Here is a 21,380-nt window from a genome sequence, read left to right as displayed (position 1 = left end):
ACTGGATACAGGCTTCCATCCCAAAACCAGGTCCCTGGCTGACCCGGACTGAGGTAACGGTCTTCTCCCAGCTCTTCAACTGGGAGTTGTTGGCTTTATGAATTCAGATCCTTTCAGCCTAATTCAGCTCACCCCGAATTGAGTTCTGCAGGCACTTTCGACATGAAAGCCAGCAAATACTCTGTAGAATCCACACTAAAAATAAACAGTTAAGGGCAAAGATTTCAGTTAAAATAAAGCCTTCAATGAACTTCACAAGTTTTCAAAACTTGATCCCTCGGCTCAGAGCCAGACTGAAGTTTGTCAGCTGAAGCCTCAAACTAGGAGGCTACAAACCCAAATAGGGGGGTGACCTTACAGTATTACCCCCTGTTCCTCAAACCTCATCCTTTCTTGCATCGGTTTTAGTCAGACTCTGCAATTAACACCCCACACTTGAGGGAAGTGCAGGCCAGGAGAAAGAAAGACAACAACTTAGGTTTTCCCAACTATTTATTTAGACAAATTTTGCCTAAATGTTGATGAGATCTCACATAAAATGTTGAAAAAAAAACAAGGTAGAATCCGTTTCATTTCAGTACGATTGGAATGGCGATGTCACGGCCTCACCAGCTGCACGTCTGAGCCTGACCCCCCCAGGAGGATGGTTTTGGGGCAGCGGGGGTAGTAGGGAGACACCTGGCGAGTCCCCCCCAGCCCCCCACCCCCTTCCCAAGGGAGCACGCAAAAAAAACCGGGAGCAGAGAGGGGAGGGGGAAAAAAAAAATTTACATAGCAAAGAGGATGAGGAAAGCCACCATCAGACAGAAGAGCCCCATGGCCTCTGACAGGGCGAAGCCCAGGATGGCGTAGGAGAAGAGCTGCTGCTTCAGGGAGGGGTTCCTGGAGAGAGGAGGACAGTCAGGGATCAGGACACTTGGCACCACCTCGGCCTCAACAACTCCTGCGCCACCTCTTACAAGCAGGACTGTCCTACCTGTAGCCCTTTTTACAGCTCCTCACTGACTGAGCTCGAACGCAACAAACTAACTTTAACATTGCTGATCCCTCTAAATCAAAACGCCGGTCACGCCACAGTGCTGCATCCGGAAGGGCACAAGCTAAGGAGGCCCATTTTAACAAGTGGAGAAGCAGGCATTCATGACAAGCCATGTACAAAGGCTTTCTGCATGGGCCTTCAGTGAACTGCCCAGCATCCATCGGCACTGGAGGAAAACTGTTAACCTTTCTGCCCATCGAACTCTGGGGTCCTGCTTTAGTAACCCTTATGAATGCATTTCAGGCCGTGCTCTTAAGCCTTACCGACCACAGAGGGTCCCGTCATAACCTTTATGCTCTTAAAGGAGCATCAGTACCCTTTATACATATAGCAAGTACAGCCCTCCCATGTGAATGCAGGAGTGCACCGGAATGAAAACGCCTCTTACGAACGAGCCTGAAGCAGGCCTGACCTACAGGAGTCCGTGTTCAAGGATGCAAGACAAATGCATACGAGAGAGGCGCCGAGTCACAGGCCCTGAACATGGCACCCAGGCTGGGGGCAGGGTCTTACCTGGCATAGCCGATGATCAGGCTGCCGAACACCGTGCCGATCCCCGCGCCGGACCCCGCCACGCCCACAGTGGCGGCTCCGGCGCCGATGAACTTGGCAGCGGTGTCAATGTCCCGGGACACCGCGCTGGTCTGGAACCCCCGGGAGACAACCTGGAGGCCCGTCACCCTGCTGTGGGGCAATAGGGGCTGAGGGCAGAAGAGAAGGCGTTTTACTCATCCTGCCTGCACAACACTATTATAATCCTTTACTACCTCAGCAATAGCTAGTGCAATTTGCATCCAGTACAGCAAGAGAACACTGATGTGCGCCAATGCATACAATATTTCAAAACGAATACAGATTGCAATGCAAAGATGCAAAATATCCACAATTCTGATGGCTACATGTGAGGGTAAACAGATGCTCAAGGAGGCTAAACATACCCCTCAATTTTTTTTTTTAATTGGACGATTAATGGTAAAATAAAAAAGCTGAACTATGTTGGTAAAAAAATGTGGCTCACAACCAGGAAATCAAATCTCATCGGGCCTGATCTCAGCACAGCCAGACCTTCACGGCTCGAAGGCCCACCAACGCGGACGGGTTCAACAGAACAGGCACCAGGTGCGCCACCCAGAAACTCACCTGCTCGCTCGCGGTACCAGGCCTGCTGAACACGGACACCGAGAGGGGCCGGGCCAGGAGTCTGGAGCCACTGCGCAACTGTTGGGGAAAGCAGAAGGTCAGGAGTCAGAAAGAGGGGTGTGAGCATTTCTGAGTGCCCCCCCTTGACCTCTGTAAAAGCTACACTCCAGAACACTGGGCCTGACAACTGAGGCACCCCGACTGACCAGCTTTCTCTCAGCTGCAGTCCTGCCGTTTGCCTCCCCCATGCGAGAAGCCAGCAGCCAGGTGACCTTTCAACCTGTCCAGCTCCCCGTCGCCAGCAGCCAGGGGACCTGAGGAACTCTCCTCCCAGCTGCAGCACCACTACCCTCCCACCCCCAAACCCTTGGTGCGATTCCTGACCTCACTTCCCCAAAGCCTTCCTCCCTACAGCTACAGGGAGAGACCAAACCCCTCTGAAAGAGGTGGGCAAGCAGACCTCCGGCAAAGATCCGGGGTGCAACTTACCACAGCAGGTGAGGTGACAAACTTAGCACAGGTGTACATCCTGAAGGCCTGTGAGGAGAAAGAGGGACAAACTTAGCACAGGTCTACATCGCGAACATTTTTAAGAATAAAGGGGGACAGTCACACCCCACAACAAGTCAAGATGCCTCAATAACTCCGTATGGGTGAAGACCAAATGGATTTGAACAATTTTATGGTGTTAATACACAGGAGCAGCCCGACAATACCCTTATCCTAGCTAGAACCTATTTCTACACTCCAAGACAAAACGTTACAAACACCCCAACCTGTACTGTGACAGCAGATTGCCTCGAAGGGAGAGACTCTCACGCAAAAAAACTAGATAACTAATTTTGAAATTTAGGGTAAGGGCAAGGCACCCCCCACCTTCACAGGCCGGTACAGAAGTACAGGGGACACAGGACCTAACGTTACGTTGTGTTGAATTAGCGCTAAGCTATTACTGGAAACGGAAAAAAGGACGTACTTCCAGATTTTGAACACTGGCATACAAAACGTATTTAAAAAAATACCAAGTCGATATCCTGATCTAATCGCTCCTCCTCAAACAAGCAATGTTCTCGGTTAACACTGTTAAGGTACCTCTGACCTGTCACTGTCAGAAAAGCTCGGTTTTGTGCTGGGGGCGGGCATTGCCGTTACCTCTTGCGCATAAAAAGAAGATTTTTCGTTTACAGTCGCCGAGAAAACCACTTGCCCCTTTTCATTCAGAAGAATGAGACCAGGGGTCAGGATTACAGGGGCAAGTGCCGCACACAGCTCTCCGCGGTGAAGGTCATGAGGGAAACTACAGCACTGGGACCTGCCCAGGCGGACACGAATTTCACAAATTCAAAACGACCCCCTTCGATCGCGGTGGGGGAAGAAAAAAAAGACTTGAAACACCTCTGGGGAAGACCTCAAATATCAGCTGCAGACCTGCTCTCCGGGCTGGACCGACGCCCAGGCCCAGGACGCGTCAGACATCTTGCAGGAAAAAAAAAAACCCGCAGGTCTCCCGCTTGTGCAGAAAAAGCTGCTCGCTCCCAGCTTGTATCGAGTGCAACCCCCTGGCTAGGCTGAGTGATTCACAGAGGAATGACCGACCAGCTTACTGAGGCGATGCCAACCCGAAAGGTCACACAGCCAGGCGGACTTAAGACTCTGCACAAGCAGAACATGGAAGACAACCGAGGCCCAACCATTTTAACATTCACTTAAAAAATGAATAAAAAAAAAGATGATCTGCTTAATAAATGGCCTGACGATAACAGGCCATTTGCAATATAGAAGACATGCAACAAAATGGACCATTACCGGGGTTTTTTGCGGCGCTCTCACAGGTTGGGAAGCAGTGACACGCTACAAGCGACGCAGCAGCGGCTGAATAAACCGGCCTCCCCTGTCACCTTGTCATTTATAACACCCGACGCACTGTCCTCAACCCCCATTGGCCACCGCCGGGTCTCCTCTGCACGCCATTGGCCCCGGTTCAGAGACCAACCTTGCAAGTGACCAATGGGAGATCCGGAGGTGAAGCCACCGGGACAGCAGTCGCGCCGCGCTATTGGTCCGCGGGGTGACGTCACCGCATCCCCTCAATCCGATTGGCAAGCGTGACCGGCAAACCGGCACCACATCGTTTCTCATTGGAGGGTTGGTCTCAAAACCTCTTCCGGGCTGAATCTGGCGTCTTCGATCTCCATTGGCCAAGATTACAGGACGTCCCGCCTACAACCGGAGCGGCTTGACTGTGTTTCTCGCAGGACGACTGTGTCTGTTTCTGTGCTAACCCCTGGTGGATTGGAGGGTAAAGACCGAGTTTTTTTTTCCTATTTGGGGGGGGAAAAAGGTTCCATCTGATACCTTAATGCGAAGCATATGGCGATTAAGTTTAAGAGTTTTTCTGGTTCTCTTCAAGAGGGATTAGTCTGCCAGTGTGAGACGTTTACAATTAATGTAGCTCGTACAGGTTCTTTTATGGTGTTTAGAAGTAATGCAAAGAAATTGCTCCTGAAGCCGAAATAGTGTTTAACCTCTGTGTGGCAGATTTCGTGATTTACGCGGTATGTGAAGTACAAGGGGCGCCGCACAGCACCGCAAATCCGGACCGGTTGCGGAGCGATTCTATAAACGTGCGGCTGATCAGTAACCTCATTAAATTAAGCAGTACATTATGTGATAATGTATAACGTTGGCAGCACATTGGCGCATATATTCAAATAAAGTTGGCAATTAATCAAAATCGGGGGAATCCAACTGAAAACAGGCGACAAACCTTTTACTGCTGTTAAACGGGCGAAAATATAAGAAAGACAGCGCCTGGCGCACGACCGAGAGTTTCTTGTTTTCCATTAACCAAACACACACCTTAATTATCTGTTAAACTCCCTCGGTAAAGTGAAAAATTTGTACAGCACGGAGAGAGAGAGGTGTTTTTTTTTAAATGATCTTTCCATACAAGTTAGCTGTATTACGATGACCAAAATCAGGAACAGTGTGTTGCGGGGAAACTCGAGCTGAGACCGGCAAGCGCCGGTGAACAGCCGCGGCCTGAGGCAGAGGGAGAGGGGGAGAGAGAGAGAGAGAGGCCGGGGGCATGGGTACAGCGGGATCCAGGGCGCTGCTCTCCGGCCCGGAGCGTATATCATCTTTATTCTCACAGCGAGCGCAGACCTTAGCCGGATTAAGGGAACATAAATCACCCCAGCATCTTGGCTTCACTAGAAATAACAGTGAAAACGAATAGAGAAGTACTTCACGTGCCGTCGTGGAAAGGTCTCGTCTTCCCCCGCATACAGTTCGGAACCACAGCACAGATACCATTATTTTCCACACTTTGAGATTTTCAACACCCGTGCAAAATCAGCGTGTCAAAACAAAAACACGCCGACGAAAAGACGACGCGCAACCGTTGGGCACTCTTTTCCGACTGACCCATATCCACGTTTTCGTGCACAGAGGTGGTTTCTCGTCTCAGGCGCTTTCTGCGAGGGGCACGGACCAGATGTGAGTGAACATCTGGGCGGCAGCTGTGATGGGGGGGGAATCGCGGTGTTTCTCGGCCAGTGAGGGAGGCAGCTCCAGGAAGGGTGGGAGAGGGGTCTCTGCAGACCTCCCGGGGGGGCTGCAGCCTGCTGGCTTGTGTCCCACTCGAGCTCTGTTTCCTAGTGGGTCTAATTATTTAATGGTGGGTAGCTGCGTCAGCATGCGTAGGCTGCAAAGGAACAAGTAATAGGTTTATTCCATGCTGAAAAAAAGAAGAAAGAGAACACAACGTTTCGGCCGTGGAGCCTTCTTCAGGTGTCAATTATTTAATTAACTGCAAGGCTGTGATGCTTCTCACCGGGATCCATGGTGTTGCATAGCAAACACCATGAAAGGTACTTTCATTAAACGAAGGTCTTGAATATTTTGTCTACTGTAAAGGACCTCAAGGAAGATCCTGTGTACATACAAATCGCTGGGTTAGTCGTTTAAGTGACTGCTCCGGTCGGCCGCAGGGCCTTGCGGAGGCGGGTTCGAGAGCTGCGGTCTGAGGAGAATCGGACTTTTCAGCCCCAGTGAAAACAAAATAAAAATTTCTTTTGTAATAAATTTAATTGTTATATTGGCACGTTATCACATACATAAAATGAAGTGGTCTGGGAGGTACCCTGTGTTTGAGCATTTTAAAATGGAAGTAAAGGGGTATTTGCAGACTATTTCGAAATGCAAAAATATGAAAGCGGTGCGGACATTATTTTTATTTAATTTGTTTAATCTTTTTTTCATAACTTGAATTGATGTAGTAGTATGTACCCCTGACGATATTTTTGTTTGGAATTGTTATATGTACTCTTGTTTGTATTGTAATGTTTGTTCTTTTGTTAAGCATAAATAAAAATTTAAAAAGAGAATCGGACTGTGGCGGTCAGTGACGCGTCTGGGCCAGCAGGTGGAGCTGTTTCCTCTCCCCACCAGGTGTTCCGGCCCCGGCCCGTGGTGACAGGGGGCGGACTGCCCTGTGTCGGTGGGGTCTGCCTGGCGGACAGACCGACTGGATCACCAGTCAGTAAAGATCTTTAATCAGTATTCAAGGAGCAGAGGTTGCTAGCAATAGGGTCAGTGCTACGTACTATTCAGTATTCACATGTTTCCACTTGGTCATCTATTAAAATCACACGGTCTGAATATTATTTTCACAGGTAAAAGTTTATTCCATGGTGAAAAGAGACACAACGTTTTGGCTGCGGAGGTGAGGTGAACTTCATGGATCTTAAGGTGAGCCTTCTCCACCTGAACGTCTTATTATGCCAGAAGCTCTGTGTGCAGGTGTGAGCTTGGTCAGTACCTGGATGGGAGACTCCTGGGAAAACTATTATTCCTGGGAAAGGATTATTATAGAAGAGACGGGGAGAGAGAAAATGGAATGAACCTGAAAACCGACAGGGACTGTTTCTGCAGCCGTCGTGTTGCAAATCCATCCATCTCGGTCTTTTACAGTTACAGTTGACCACGTTTTTTTCCTCATAGTTAATGACTGAGTCTTCCGTACCCCGCTGGCGTGCCGGTGCAGTGATTTGGCAATTGGAATTCGAGAATCACGCCTCAGTGTTATTAATTATTAATGTCGCTCCCGGTGAAGCGGCGAGAAAGTGAGCGAGTGACGGACGCCGCTCCGCTCCATCAGTCTGTGCTGCTGCCTCTCGCCGCCAGAGGGCGCACGGCGACCGTGCTTAATGTTCGAGCGAGAACTACCCGATCGACCCTAAACTGTAAACTAGATAAACGCGATCTTTTAAACCTTGGCTTTCAGACACCCGTGAAACCCGAACCCGCGAGGCTCTCAAATGAACAAATACACGTTCAAAAAAAAAAAAAGGACAGGCTCACCGCTCTGTATAGGATTAGTTAAGCAATTAAATCGGCCGTGTTTGAAGTTGAAAACGTTTCTCACCTTATCGTTAAAAAACATTCTGCTTTAAGATCCATTATTATTATGAAGAATCCTAGATTCTCAAAATATCAGACTAGTATTTATTTTTTAATGTATTTTTATGTATTTATTTGAGGTTATACAGGGATTACAATAGAAGGCAAATAAGGAAAACAGTTATAAGCACACTGGAACCCCACCACACATACTGTACATTCACCTGTTGTCTGAACACAGACATGATGGAGAGGGGGGGGTGTCCTCTGGCCAGGTGACCCCGACTCCCCTCTCCCTGTACCCTGAATAGCCTTGTACACACAGCAGACCCTGTGAAGCAACACGATCTATGAAAGTCACTAAGTGGAACGCATATTCTGTTAGACTTTCACTTATTTTAGATCTGTATCAAAGCCCATCATGAGCTGACAAGGTCTCTGGTGAATTGATTAATTGAAGGCACAGTCTGCCAAGATTTTAAAGGTTCATGCAAGTGTTTGAAGACGCTTTCAACTAAGACTGCACTTCTGCGCGACTCTCTTAATGATACATTTATTTAACAATATTACAAAATAGCCCCTACACTTCTTACATTGCAGACCCCACACCAGCGAGAGCAACAGGTTAAAGAGATTCTTACAGCAGTGCTTTCCAGCCTTGAGTCAGAGAGTGGAGATCATGGTAGGGTGGCGTAATGAAGGCAATAATTGGATTAATAAAGTACATAAGTGAACATATATTAGCACATATATCTGCCGTAGATTAGGACACTTGAACAGAAGGAAAAGATGAGAGGAATCCATTAGGCCCATTCTGTTCAGCCCAAAAAAAACAGGTAGAGTTTCAGTGAGAGCTGAACAGGGATTTTCTCCAGAAACCCATGTGCACACAGACCTAATTTCTTGGAACTAAAAGAACTGAGATCCCAGGCTCCCTTTACACCCTAGACCCCATCCAAAACCTGCTATCATGGCAATAGGCATAACTGAAGCACAGGACAGAACTGGGCCACAATCTGCACTCTGCACAGCTAAACTCTGAGCATCGTCCAGTTAGCAGAAGCAGCAGAGAGTTCGGGAAGTGTCCTGCAGCCCGGACACACCAGCTCGTTTCCTCTTTACTTCAGTCGGGGCCTTGTGTAGGAATAACCATGCTGAGCCTGAAACCATTTACTCAAAAACAGCGGCTGGTACTTTCAGATTTATCCGACGTCATGCTTCGAATCGGATTCGCCTTCTAATTTCTGACTGATTACAATGAAAGAAAAATAAATAGTGCGGCTGAAAAACAAGTGATGTCACCCGGACACTGTTTACCACCTCCGCGTACAGTACATCACGTCTAAGGCAGTGCGGCAGAGAAGGAACACGAGCTGCAGAAGGAATCGGAGACCAGCCCTCTCACGGTGCTCAGCTGCACGGGGTCGCAGTGTCTGCACACACACAGCAGGGTCTGGGACGCGTTAAATAACCCAGAACGCCAGGGAGCAGAGAAACTCTCTCTGTGCATGGCCAGCCGGAGCAGAGCTCCATGTGAGAGAGCTGACAGTGCACAGAGCTGGGAGATGAGACGGGTCCCTCGTACGGAGAGAACTCGCCCTCATCTGCTTTACCACTGTAAATTCTACACTGTTGATAATGGCGTCAGATCCACACCTACGTTTACAAACGTAATGTGCCACTGTCCCTCTCCCGGCGCCATTCAGCTCTCCCCTTGGCACCCCCTCTACGAGAGTGCTGCTTATTGAACACATCCCTTCTTAACCCAGCCTGGTGTGTTAAAGCAGGGCCTGACTCATACGTCCGTGCCAAAGGCTAAGGGTTTGTTTAGTGAACTGCGGAGCACTGTGGGAGAACCGGTCAGCTTCCTTCGTGCCGCCTGTTGGCAACTCGATTGGGGGAGCGGGCGGAGGAACGGAGCAGAGGCAGCGTGACGGTGGTGGCGGCACGCGCTATTCCTCGTGGGCGTACACGTGGTCCTCAAACTCCTGCTGCTCCAGGGCGTCGCAGATCAGGCTGCAGAACGGGCACACCTTGTGGCTCTGCTCGTGCTCCTCCAGCTCCTCCTGGCTGATCCCCGGGAACTGCTCCTGACAGTACTGGCACAACTTCACCTCATCCTGGGACACAGGCCAGACAGAGACAGACAGGACATCGTCACTCCACTCCACTTCACCACAGGCTGAATAGCTATGCAGCTGGAAATATTATTTCTTTTAACTTTGTCAGCACATTGTTTTTTTTTTCCCAATAAAATCTGGAGTGGACCATACTGTTGTTCCATTGCCCTCCCAGACTGAGCCCCGTGACCACTCGGTAAGAGAGCCCTCCAGCCACGGCCACACACAGAGCACAGAGCAGCTGCTGCCCCTGACCAAGGGGGCAGGTTTCCTGTCTGCGCGCTGCACAGGAACATGTGTGGGTCATGTTTGTGTCTGTGGCCCTCCAAGGGCCAGACAAGGGCATTGGAGGTCCACAGAGAGGTGAGTCTGTGTCTGGCAGGGGCCCCTGCTCAGCTGGTCTCTCAGGTGAAGAAGCACTGGCAGTATTGAGCAGGATGAGCAGTGACAGTGGGTAACAGTGCCCCCTGGTGGCGGTGTCTATATTGTCATGTAAGCCTGTCCCCTTAGCTGTGAGTCTTCCTCCCTTTTTACCACATAAAAGCCTTTGTGTCTGAGCTTTCCTCTCTTTCACTACAGCGCATCCTTCTTCAAACATCTGTCAGAGGAGTTTTTTTAAAACAATTCCCCCAGAGGGAATTTTAAAATATGCGTACAAATAAAAACATGTAACAGGTTTATTCCATGCTGAAAAAAAGAAGAAAGAGAACACAACGTTTCGGCCGTGGAGCCTTCTTCAGGTGTGAGAGAGACAGGGCAGTAGGCAAAGGTAAAGTAGCGGGAGAACAAAGGCTGGGAGGGAGGAGGAGTGAGAGGCGGGAGCAGGGGACAGAAAGAGAGGCCAATCAAGTGGTGTGAAGTCAGAATGGGTGCAGAGAGGTGTGAAATGAAACTTCCAATGAATGGAGAAAATTTAAAAGAACAGTAATCTGTCGTTAAGGGAAGGGAGAATGTGTGATTTTAGCTGCAGAATAATTTTAGTTTCGGTGGTCTTTCTGATGTATGAGTTCGGAAAACCGTCTTTGAGAACACAGACGGAGAGATTAGAGTGGTCGTGGCCATCAGAGGTGAGATGAGAAACAATGGGCTTGGAGAGATCTTTAATCTTCACAGCCCTGACGTGTTCTCTGAACACAAATAAAAACATGCAAAAGTCACCATCAGGCCGTGATTTGCACTTCTTCCTGAAGAATAACACTTGAATGATTCTGCATCTCTTTCCCTCACTGTGAACCTGAAACCTGACACAGACCTATTTCCTGTCCTGGAAACACAAACCATTTCTATAAAACAACCGCATTGTGCACATACCTCAGCTCTTGAGTGTGTCTCTCTTAAAAGAGATACTGGAAAGAAAAGAAAAATGATTACTCATTTACACACTTTTTTTTTAAACACATTTTAAAACTTCCTGGATCCTCACACACAAAGCCGTGGTGCTACAAACAGTAGAGAAAGCTAAGCAGCTGGTGACACAGCTGTCAGGATACTGGAGCTCCAGAGAGTGCTGGAGGTCCGAGGTATGACTTCAGCAGGATCTTAATTCATACCTTTCCTCACACTGCTGTGTGGAACAGCATCAGACCAGCACAGCTAATCTGTACACCTTCAATATTGCAGGAGGTCCTTCTGAGCCAGACCTGGTCACTCAGCAAACACAACACAGTGATCAGGCACAGGGAGTCAGGGAGAAAGTGCTTGGGTTAAAGGCGAACTGCAGCACTATTTTATATATCTGGGTTAGAAAGAATCGGCAGTGGTGAGTACAAGTGAAATGTACACAGTAGCTTGTAAAACCTCCGATTCACATCACCAAATAGATGACATTTCCAGACATGCACAGCACCATGTTCTGAGATTCAGAATAAGGCAACAGGCCGTCTATTGACGTGATGCGGCTCTCTGACACTGTAAAGAAGCCAGCTTGTGAATACATCTCTCTTAATCCAATAGAAATCACATTACATTAGACATCACAGTGACTAGTGAGCAGGAAGGGCAGCATCACGGTGCAATTCCCATAAACCCTCTGCAACATTTTACAAAGTTCACAATTTTGAGCTTAATTCGGAATTCGTAAAAATATTGCAATACCGTCGATGAATTTGCTTTGTTACCGAGATTTAGATTTTAATGACCAGTCTGAGAAATGGGGACTGCAGTTCCCCTTATAGGTAGATCAAAGCTGCAGCCTCACAGGGAAATGTTGAGCAAAACCTGGTCCAGGCAGAGGAGTGCTTGGGAGAGAGCGGGAGGGGGAGGTTACCTGCAGGGCCGTAGGGACTTTCGTAGGTCAGATCAGGGTTGGCGGGGACTGTCGCAATTGGGGCAGGAAGGACGTAGGGATTAGGGTGCTGTAGGGTGATGCTGGCCGGGGAGCGCTGGAGATGGGCGATCTCCTCCTGCAGTCTCTCCAGTCTGCTCACCAGTGCCTGGTGGACAGCACACACACACAGACAGGACAGGACAGGACAACGATTAACGCCACCCATCTGGGGACACGGCTGTAAGAGATCACCATGTCCGATCCTGGTGTTAATAGAGCCAAGTGCAGTGAAAATATGGGCAGGTTTACTCTCTCACGGTGTGAAGGTGAGGTAAATGGGTTAAAAGCATGAGACGACTACGGTTTTAACAGTTTTGGGCTCATAACAAAAAAAAGGTTACAAATGAGAGGAGATAGTAATTGATCCCAGGATCTCAGCCAGCTGTTTCTTGAAAGAAGCCAAGGTTTCGGCTTCAACAACATGGCTGGGGAGCATGTTCCATACTCCCACAACCCTTTGTGTAAACACGTGCCACTGGGCTCAGATTTAAATGCACTTTTATGCAGCTTCCACTCCTGTCCTTTAGTGGAGTAAAAGACCTTGGTGAAGCTTCTCATTCTGCAAGCATGGTTCTCCTGTGCTGATGAGATTCCATTTGTGCAGCTCAGCGAAGCCCGAGCTGGCCCGGGCTCGTGGCTCCTGTTCGGTGCTGTTCTACCTTTTTCTCCTCGGCCAGCTCCTCCTTCTCCATCGTGAGGAACTGGGTCTGGCTGGCCTGCTCCTCCAGGCTCTGTCTCGCCTCCATCAGCTGGATCTGCAGAGAGCAGAGAAGGGACCCGCTGACAGGCAGTCTTACACATCCCACACGCGCACACGCACACTGGTGCTGTCACGGTATGAGCCAATGTAAGAAAATGACATGCAACCTGTTCCTTACACTGAAAATGTGCCTTTCAAAGCAAAACTCATTTTATTAAGAGCGGTTTGACTGCTTTGTGGCACAGCACCGCCGAAGTTTTTACTGATTTATGTGGACGAGACTTTTTATAATAATAATAATAATAATAATAATAATAATAATAATGTTGCTTTATTAACCCTATACAATTTCTTGCATTAGGAATTTGTCTTTTCGCATACCCAGCTTGCTCTCCCTGAGACACACAGACAGGGAGAGAAGCTGGGGGTCAGAGTGCAGGGTCAGACGTTTATACAGCGCCCCTGGAGCAGTTGGGGTGAAGGGCCTTGCTCAGGCCCAACGGAGTTGGATTCCTCTGCCGGCTGCGGGATTTGAACCGGCAACCTTCCAGCCACAGGCGCAGATCCTGAGCCATTTTATCCAAAGAAACAGACATTTGCACCAGCTTTGTCCAGCTGAGGGGTTTTCCTGGAGCACTCAAAACAAAGCACCTGGCTCAAGGGGGCAAACAGCCTTGCAGTTACAGTCCAGACCTCCGCCCCCCTGCCAGCCTTTGCTTTGGGGTCCCCCGAGGCCCCCCCCCCCCCCTTTGGGGAAACTGCACTGGACCTGCACGAGCCGGGGCGGGCGCTGGCCGTACCTCCACCTTGCTGTTCATCTCCTTTATCTTCTCGTAGCCCCTGGTCCAGTACTTCAGTTGCTCCTGGGACTCGGTCAGCTCCACCCTCAGCCGCTCGCCCGCCCGCTTGAGCTCCTCGCACTGCTGCCCCGCCCTCTGCTTCTCCACCGCCAGCTGGCCTGTGAGCTCCTGCAGCTGCCTGGACAGGGCCTCGCTCTGCAGGGCGCACAGAGCGACAGGGCGGGGGCGCCCAGGTTAGACCAGGGCGCCCCAGGGCTGCCTGCACAGGCTTGCCTTGCAAATGAGAACGGTAAATCGTTCTGCAACGCAACAGTGTTTATTTTCTGCTGCCCGTTTGGAAAGGACGTGAAGGGTGGTGGTCACCAGCAAAAATCCAGCGATCTCTTTTCTCATCACTGCATGCAGTACAGGGTCACAGGGGAGGTGGAGCCTATCCCAACAAGCAACAGGTGCAAAACAGGGTACACCCTTGGATGGGACACCTGTGTGTGACGGGGCGCACACACACCCCTACCAGTGTGTCTTCAGGCTGTGGGAGGAAAACAGAGCACCCAGAGGAAACCCATGCAAACATGGCGAGAACATGCAAACTCCACGCAGACAGCACCCCAGGGTCAGAATTGAGCCCAGGGCCCCAGAACTGCGAAGCAGCAATGTGCCACCACGCTGCCCTACCAGCAAACCTGCATAGAGGGCACATATTACACAATACTGCGTTGCTACCTGCTGCAGTGCTGTCATGGCTCCCGAGTTTTAAAACTGGGGGGAGCTAGAAAGATACTAGGCGTTGAGCTGCACGCTGAGGCTTTCAGCGTAAAAGTCTGGTGCAGCCTGACAATCTGGGCAGAGCCGCAGTCCCTGCTGGCAGACCGGTACAAGAGCCAATAGCCCTCAGCCCTTTCCCGGACCCCCACCTGCTCGCTGGCGCTGTCCCCCATCTCCTCCTTCTCAGACAGGCTCCTCCTCAGCACGTGGACCTCTGAGCGCAGCCTCTCGCCCTCCTCGGCCGCCGCCCGCGCCGCCCGCAGCTCGCCCGCCAGCTTCACCGCCTCCTTCTGGGAGCTCTGCAGGTCCACCTGCGGAGCGGAGCACAACGGCCTCAGGCCACGGGTTTGAAGGGGCACACCGGCGGGTTTCAGTGTCGGGCTCAGCAGGATCCGAGGCTGGCAGCAGCCCTGGTGCTGATCGGGAAGGAGAGCCATCGGCCGGGGTCTGACGCGCGTCATGTGCAGACCGGGCCAGCGTACGCTCCTCGAGCCCAGGGGTCCCTCATCCTGCATCCTAGGGGTCCCTAAGGTTTGTTGAAGAGCTAGAAGAAGAGCCTGCAGCCTGCTGAGCTAGCCTGGTCAGTACTGGGATGAGAAACCAGGCTATAGCTGTCAGCAGTGTGGGTAGCCTAGAAGGTGGCTCTCCTCCTGCTGAACCAGATTTTCCTAACCAGTCCTAAGATACTATGGCTCTGTTTGGAAGGGTTTATCCTGATATCCTGGGTGATTCCAACCTGGGCTTGTACGTTCTGTTCCTCCTCAATTCCCCCTCGGCGAAGCAATCTCTCATTCCTGCCCCCAGCTCTACGGGTGGGGCTGCCCTACAGTGGGGTCGAATGGGTCCCTTTCTGTGTGTAAAGAGCTTTGGGATCCTGTAGGTTAAATGTGCAACACGAATTCGAGGAACTCATTTAAATGAGATCCAGGCACCCCGTGGCACAGCACCCACAAAGGAACAGAACGGGGGATTCTGGCATTCCCAGCAATGTCTCCGTCTCCCGTGGGGATGATCATGGCTCCGTTCGCGGGCCACCAGCCCCCCAGCCTGACCTGCAGCAGCTGAACCCGGTCCTCCTGGCTCCTGAGCTCCTCCCTGGCCCTCTTCAACTCCTGATCCAGCTCCCTGAGCTTGTTCTTCAGCCTGCGGACACAAGGGCGAGAGACGGACACAAGGACTCAGCCCAGGGCTGTGAGGCCTGAGGAGAAAGACCCCCGTGCCCAGTCACACGGGCCTCTGGGGTCGTGAAGGCACAAGCAACCTGAAGGCCAAGATGAACTGAGCGACCTCACACATGAAGCCTTTCTTGTGCTGAGCTCAGTATTAAGATGTTCTCCTGCTTCCTCAAGGTAGAGGATATCTCCCGATGTCTTCCGCAGTGAGCCGACAGCACAGAGCGGACAGCTGGCCCAGTGAAAGCTTGTCCTCTCTGCCTGGGGCCCTGGCCGGCCCAGCTCCTGTGCTGGGTGACTCACCGTGCAATCTCAGCCTCCTGCTCCTCGGTGCGGCCCCTCAGCTCGTCCTTCTCCTGCCGCTGCTCAGCGATCTTGGCAAGAGCTCGCTCGTACTTCTCCTGCAGGGTCTTCACACTCTGCTGCAGCTCCTGCACAGACAGGGAGAGGGAAGATCACTTCATACCTTTTTTCCCCATTTTCTCAAGTGTAAATCCACTGCCTGTGGACGTGTACTCTTTCAGCTTTTGTTTTACATGACATTTACAGACTGAAAACTTCCTCGGCCAATCACGTTGCTCCACCCAGATGCTGGGCCAATCGCATTGCAGTACACAGATGCTGGGCCAATCGCATTACTCCACCCAGATGCTGGGCCAATCGCATTGCAGTACACAGATGCTGGGCCAATCGCATCGCTCCACCCAGATGCTGGGCCAATCGCATCACTCCCTCTGTGGGAGCCCCGTGTCCCCTGGTGTGGGCCACTGAAGTTTCGGTCATCTTCCTTACCTCCTTCTCTTGCAAGAAGCCCTTCTGCTCTCCACAGCTCTGAGACAGCTTCTGCTTCACCACCACACACTGGGCAGTGGCGGCCTCATGCTCTGCCACCAGCTGCGCCTTCTCTCTCTCCCACTGCTCCTTCTCCTCCTCCCTGCCTCTTTCCAGCGTGGCCTTCTCCTGCTGCAGCTTCGCCAGCGTCTCTCCCAGCTCGGCATTGGAGTCCTGCAGGTCAAGCAACACACCAGAGCTCAGGGCTGCTGGGCTCCGGCTCTACGTGTCTCTCGACGAGAAAACAGCACAACGAAACGGCGAAGAGCCACTCCAGTTCAGGGACGGACAGAGAGACAGGAGCAAGAGGGACAGACGGAGGGACAGGAGCAAGAGGGAAAGGAGCTCAGGGAGAGACAGGAGGAAGAGGGACAAGAGTTGGATAGACAGAGGGACAAGAGGAAGAGGGAAAGGAGCTCAGGGACAGACAGAGGGACAGGAGCTCAGGCACCGACCGAGGGACAGGAAGAAGAGGGACAGGAGCTCAGGGACAGACAGGAGGAAGAGGGACAGGAGCTCGGGGACAGACAGGAGGAAGAGGGACAGGAGCTCGGGGACAGACAGAGGGACAGGAGGAAGAGGGACAGGAGCTCAGGTACAGACAGAGGGACAGGAGGAAGAGGGACAGGAGCTCAGGGACAGACAAAGGGACAGGAGGAAGAGGGACAGGAGCAAGAGGGACAGGAGCTCAGGCACCGACAGAGGGACAGGAGGAAGAGGGACAGGAGCTCAGGGACAGACAGAGGGACAGGAGCTCAGGGACAGACAGAGGGACAGGAGGAAGAGGGACAGGAGCTCGGGGACAGACAGGAGGAAGAGGGACAGGAGCTCGGGGACAGACAGACAGACCCTCAGCCGGCGCAGCTCCAGCAGCCTGTCCTCCAGCTCCCCCTGCAGGATAGCGATGGTCTCCCGCTGGCTGTCCGCCTCCCTCTGCAGGTCCGCCTTCTCCTTCTCCACCTGCTCCACCTGCTCCTGTTCGCACACACCGACACAGGTCAGGCCGGGTCAGAGCGCCCCTGTCAGCACTGCCCCAGCCCGGCGCGGCGGCGCACCTGTGTGGTGATGACCAGCAGGTCAGCCTCCAGGCTGCAGTCCGAGCTGTTCTGGAAGCGGAAGGGGGTGCTGGCGCCCCTCACCTGGCCGCTGCAGTCCACATAGCAGAACTGGTAGAACTCGCCGTCCTCCTTGGGCAGGTAGTAGGCTGCAACGACACCAGGCCACGAGCTGAGCAGGGCTGGCTGGGGCAGAGCAGGGCCTCCTGGGGCAGGGCTGGGTCTCCTGGGGCAGGGCTGGGTCTCCTGGGGCAGGGCAGGGCCTCCTGGGGCAGGGCTGGGCCTCCTGGGGCAGGGCTGGGCCTCCTGGGGCAGGGCTGGGCCTCCTGGGGCAGGGCTGGGGCAGAGCAGGGCCTCCTGGGGCAGGGCTGGGTCTCCTGGGGCAGGGCTGGGTCTCCTGGGGCAGGGCTGGGGCAGAGCAGGGCTGGCTGGGGCAGAGCAGGGCCTCCTGGGGCAGGGCTGGGGCAGAGCAGGGCTGGCTGGGGCAGAGCAGGGCCTCCTGGGGCAGGGCTGGGTCTCCTGGGGCAGAGCAGGGCTGGCTGGGGCTGAGCAGGGCTGGCTGGGGCAGAGCAGGGCCTCCTGGGGCAGAGCTGGGGCAGAGCAGGGCTGGCTGGGGCAGAGCAGGGCCTCCTGGGGCAGAGCTGGGGCAGAGCAGGGCTGGCTGGGGCAGGGCTGGGTCTCCTGGGGCAGGGCTGGGGCAGAGCAGGGCCTCCTGGGGCAGGGCTGGGGCAGAGCAGGGCTGGCTGGGGCAGAGCAGGGCCTCCTGGGGCAGGGCTGGGTCTCCTGGGGCAGAGCTGGGGCAGAGCAGGGCTGGCTGGGGCAGAGCAGGGCCTCCTGGGGCAGAGCAGGGCCTCCTGGGGCAGGGCTGGGGCAGAGCAGGGCTGGGTCTCCTGGGGCAGGGCTGGCTGGGGCAGGGCTGGGTCTCCTGGGGCAGGGCTGGGGCAGAGCAGGGCCTCCTGGGGCAGAGCAGAGCCGGTTGGGGAACTGCAGCTTGTGGAATTCGACACGTGTCAGGGTGTGTCTGTGTGTGTCGCGTCAGGCACGGGCACCCAGAGCCTCACCCTGAAAAACCACCTGCTGCTCCTTCAGTGCCTCCCCCTCTGAGTCAGCAGGGGGCGCTACCCACACGAAGGTGTAGTAGTCCCTGGTGGTGCTCCACCCCACCTGCAGGAGGACAAGGACACGGCGTCACGGATCTCACGCACCACGGGAAGGAAGCAGAACCTTCTGCAGACGCCCACACAGCCCCACACCCGCTGCACCCCTGGGCACGCTGTGCAGACCCCCATGGCCTTTGGGTGGGGAGCCTGCATGATTCCACTGCTCGGCTCTGTGATCAAGATGCCCCTAACTGCGGAAATCACGGAATCGCGCTGCTGGACAGCGGTAAACTGCTCCTGTTCGTTAGCTTTCCGATCGGAACCAACAGAGCAGAGAGTCCCACCCCTGGCGGCAGAGTATCGTAAAATGCTTAGAAATAACAGCAGCGTCGTACTGGGGCAGGAAAATGGAATAACGCCGAAAGAGGGACTACAGCCTTTCCGCCCGGCATTCTCTCCTGCTTCCTGCCTGTCCCGGCAGCCGGCTTCTCCTGGGTTTCCAAAAGTGAAAGCGATCGACCCATCTGGCTGAGTCACTGGGCGTTCGGGCCTCTGATCGCACTGACAGGAGGCAGGAAGTCGTGGCCGGGCAAAACAGACAAAGGGCACTGGCAGGAACAGCAGACACATTGCACAGCAGAGCTGTGAGGGGAGAGATTTCTTCAGCAGCTGAATTAAGGGAATTCAGGCAGGACAACACAGTTAACACCCCTACTCTGATGCACAGCATAGGGATCCTTAATGAGCAAGCAATCAATACCTTGATTTAATGTCCCATCCAAAGAGTCAAAGAATAACTCCTGCTACAGCGTCTTACAGTCCCCTTTTACCATACGGGCCCTGCGTTTGGGAATTTCACTTCACAGGGATGAGCGCCACCTACTGGTCCACTTTAAATTAGCACCCTTGCTTTTACTTAGAGGTCTCCCACCCCCTGTTGATCGAGCTGTGTTGCCAAACATGACAAATTTGAAACTGATGGGGAAAAAAAAAAACATCTCAACTTCTGGGTTCTGGGAATCCGCAACAAACTACTTCACCATGCTGTAGAAGTGGAAATAATTCACATGAAGGAATTTGTCGCGTCAACAGACTATTTCTGTACAAATTCAGTAATCCCTCCCCACCACTCACTCTGAAGATGCCGAGCCAGTCCCGCCGGTTGGGCTTGAACTGCGTGGTGACCGTGTACTCGCACTTCACCGCGCTGTCCGGCGGGTACGCCTGGCCCACGTTGTTAAAGACCACCTGGGAGTACGTGGACGACCCCGGCATGACGGCGGAGGTAGGGGGCTCCTCTGCGCCCTCGCTCATGCTGGACTCTGCGGGACGAGACACACACCCAGGGGTGAAGAGAGCTCTCCGCCTGTGACTTAAGAAAAAAAACAAAACAGCGTGTTACTCAGCGCTGTAGGCCGAGTCAAGTCCGTCCAGCGCTCCGCGGTGGAGCCGAGGGAGGCTTCCCAGGCTACACAACCCGTATCGTGGGGAAAAAACAGAGCCCGGGATCAACTCGGGAAAGCCCGGGATAAAGAATACACCGTACAAAGACACCGGATTGACCCGAATTATACCGATAATAGTCAAGTCCCCTGCTGTCTCTTATAGGAAGAGCCGCTTTCAAAGGACAGTCCGGCAAGTGTCTAGAAGTTACTCGCGCAGGAGTGTAACTTGATCAGCTGCAAAGACACCGTGTGACCGTTTTCAAGTTTCACTTTTGATATGACGGCTTTAAAAATGTTTACGACAATGGAGACGAGTGTGACATTTCTTCCACATGTATTATTGCTGTTGATAGTCATCATCTCCACCATCAGCTCCGTCTGCTCTTCTCGGCTACTGTTGCCAGTCTGCGCAGCGGACTCGTTGTGATTTAAATCTGTTTTTCTCAGACACGAGAAGAGACCGCTTTCTCCGCTCGCAAAGATGCCAGCACCACTACCGTTTTCATTCCCCCCACCCCCGGCCTTGATTATTACAAAACCAGAACATTTTAAAAAATAAAAAACCAGAAACTCACCCAGTTTCCTGAAGACTTCCTGCTCTGTGTCGTTCTCTGGCGCAGTCTGTAACACACCGATACTGCCGAAGAAAGAAAGCGAAACTTATTTTAGTACCTGCGCTGCCTGAGAAAAAAATACAGTTTTACCAGGCGCAGTGCTGTCGCTGTTAATGCTGATACGTCAGATTATAACTGTAATGGGTCGGTGATGTTGGTTACTCACTTGTTTTAATACTCTGACTCACTCACAGGTGAGGGACAAGTTATTTCCAGCAACTAGTTTTTGATTGACATCCTCCCCTGTAATAAAAGCACAAGGCAGTAAATATTTAGGCAAATCGATTTCTGGGAGATGTAGTCCCATGTGGTGTGGGCTGGTCCAGTGCTGCTCTTCGAGATGAACTAGGACGGAACTTCATTTCCCGGCGTGCCTGTCGGCGTTACAGCACTATCCCGCAGGTTGGACATTGGAAGGGGGTTTCACGGCTGTGACTCACTCAAGTGTTTGTCAGTTTTCTGGTATTTCGTAAAGATTTGACAGCCGAGTCTAGTGGAGCGCACGATTTGGATATTTAAACCAAAGTCGCGCAATATGTGTGGACTGTGGATCCACAGTCGGTTATGATGAACGTAACATGCGATCTTCCTGCGTCTATTTGATAAATTATCTTCCGTATTTATTATTTATTATTATTCACTGGACCAGAATTGCTTAGTAATCGAAAGCGAAGCCTTGCGTAAGTCTGTGAACAGAGATCGTTGGCAGTCTAACTAGCTGGCTCCTGTTTATCGGTCGTAGTTACAGAGGTGCAGTTGAAAGACGACCTACAGTGCCTTCAGAAAGTATTCACCCCCGCTGACTATTTCTCGTTCTGATGTGTTGCAAAGTCCAATCAAAGCATATTTAAATGGGATGTTTTCCATTCT

At 52.3% G+C, this 21,380-nt stretch overlaps 2 protein-coding genes across 3 annotated transcripts; both read right to left on the bottom strand.

Moving 5' to 3' along the window:
• Positions 1-474: 474 nt before the first annotated feature.
• Positions 475-4,093, bottom strand: atp5mc1 (ATP synthase membrane subunit c locus 1). The gene is made up of 5 exons (XM_006638325.3): positions 3,986-4,093; positions 2,669-2,716; positions 2,180-2,257; positions 1,553-1,740; positions 475-882 (listed from the first exon to the last, which is right to left on the bottom strand). Exons 2-5 carry the CDS (start codon positions 2,705-2,707, stop codon positions 768-770), a joined length of 420 nt encoding a protein of 139 aa, XP_006638388.2. The 5' UTR covers positions 2,708-2,716; positions 3,986-4,093; the 3' UTR covers positions 475-767.
• A 3,593-nt stretch (positions 4,094-7,686) lies between these two features.
• calcoco2 (calcium binding and coiled-coil domain 2) lies at positions 7,687-20,788 on the bottom strand. 2 transcript variants are annotated; one of them, XM_069185658.1, is made up of 15 exons: positions 20,677-20,788; positions 20,472-20,533; positions 19,586-19,823; positions 18,413-18,515; positions 17,352-17,500; positions 17,146-17,271; positions 16,258-16,470; positions 15,769-15,896; positions 15,346-15,436; positions 14,443-14,604; positions 13,529-13,723; positions 12,688-12,783; positions 11,969-12,134; positions 11,014-11,048; positions 7,687-9,702 (listed from the first exon to the last, which is right to left on the bottom strand). In XM_069185658.1, the coding sequence occupies exons 3-15, from the start codon at positions 19,763-19,765 to the stop codon at positions 9,535-9,537; spliced, it is 1,812 nt and encodes a 603-aa protein (XP_069041759.1). In that variant the 5' UTR covers positions 19,766-19,823; positions 20,472-20,533; positions 20,677-20,788; the 3' UTR covers positions 7,687-9,534. The 2 variants fall into 2 exon arrangements, with proteins under 2 accessions (XP_069041759.1, XP_069041760.1); XM_069185659.1 differs by lacking the exons at positions 20,472-20,533; positions 20,677-20,788 and adding an exon at positions 20,026-20,106.
• Between the last annotated feature and the right edge of the window lie 592 nt (positions 20,789-21,380).

The sequence above is a fragment of the Lepisosteus oculatus genome, chromosome 28 (genome assembly GCF_040954835.1).
Source record: "Lepisosteus oculatus isolate fLepOcu1 chromosome 28, fLepOcu1.hap2, whole genome shotgun sequence".
Classification (NCBI taxonomy): Eukaryota; Metazoa; Chordata; class Actinopteri; order Semionotiformes; family Lepisosteidae; genus Lepisosteus; species Lepisosteus oculatus.
The sequence above is the reverse complement of the archived record's forward strand: the minus strand, read 5'-3'. Positions and strand labels throughout refer to the sequence as shown.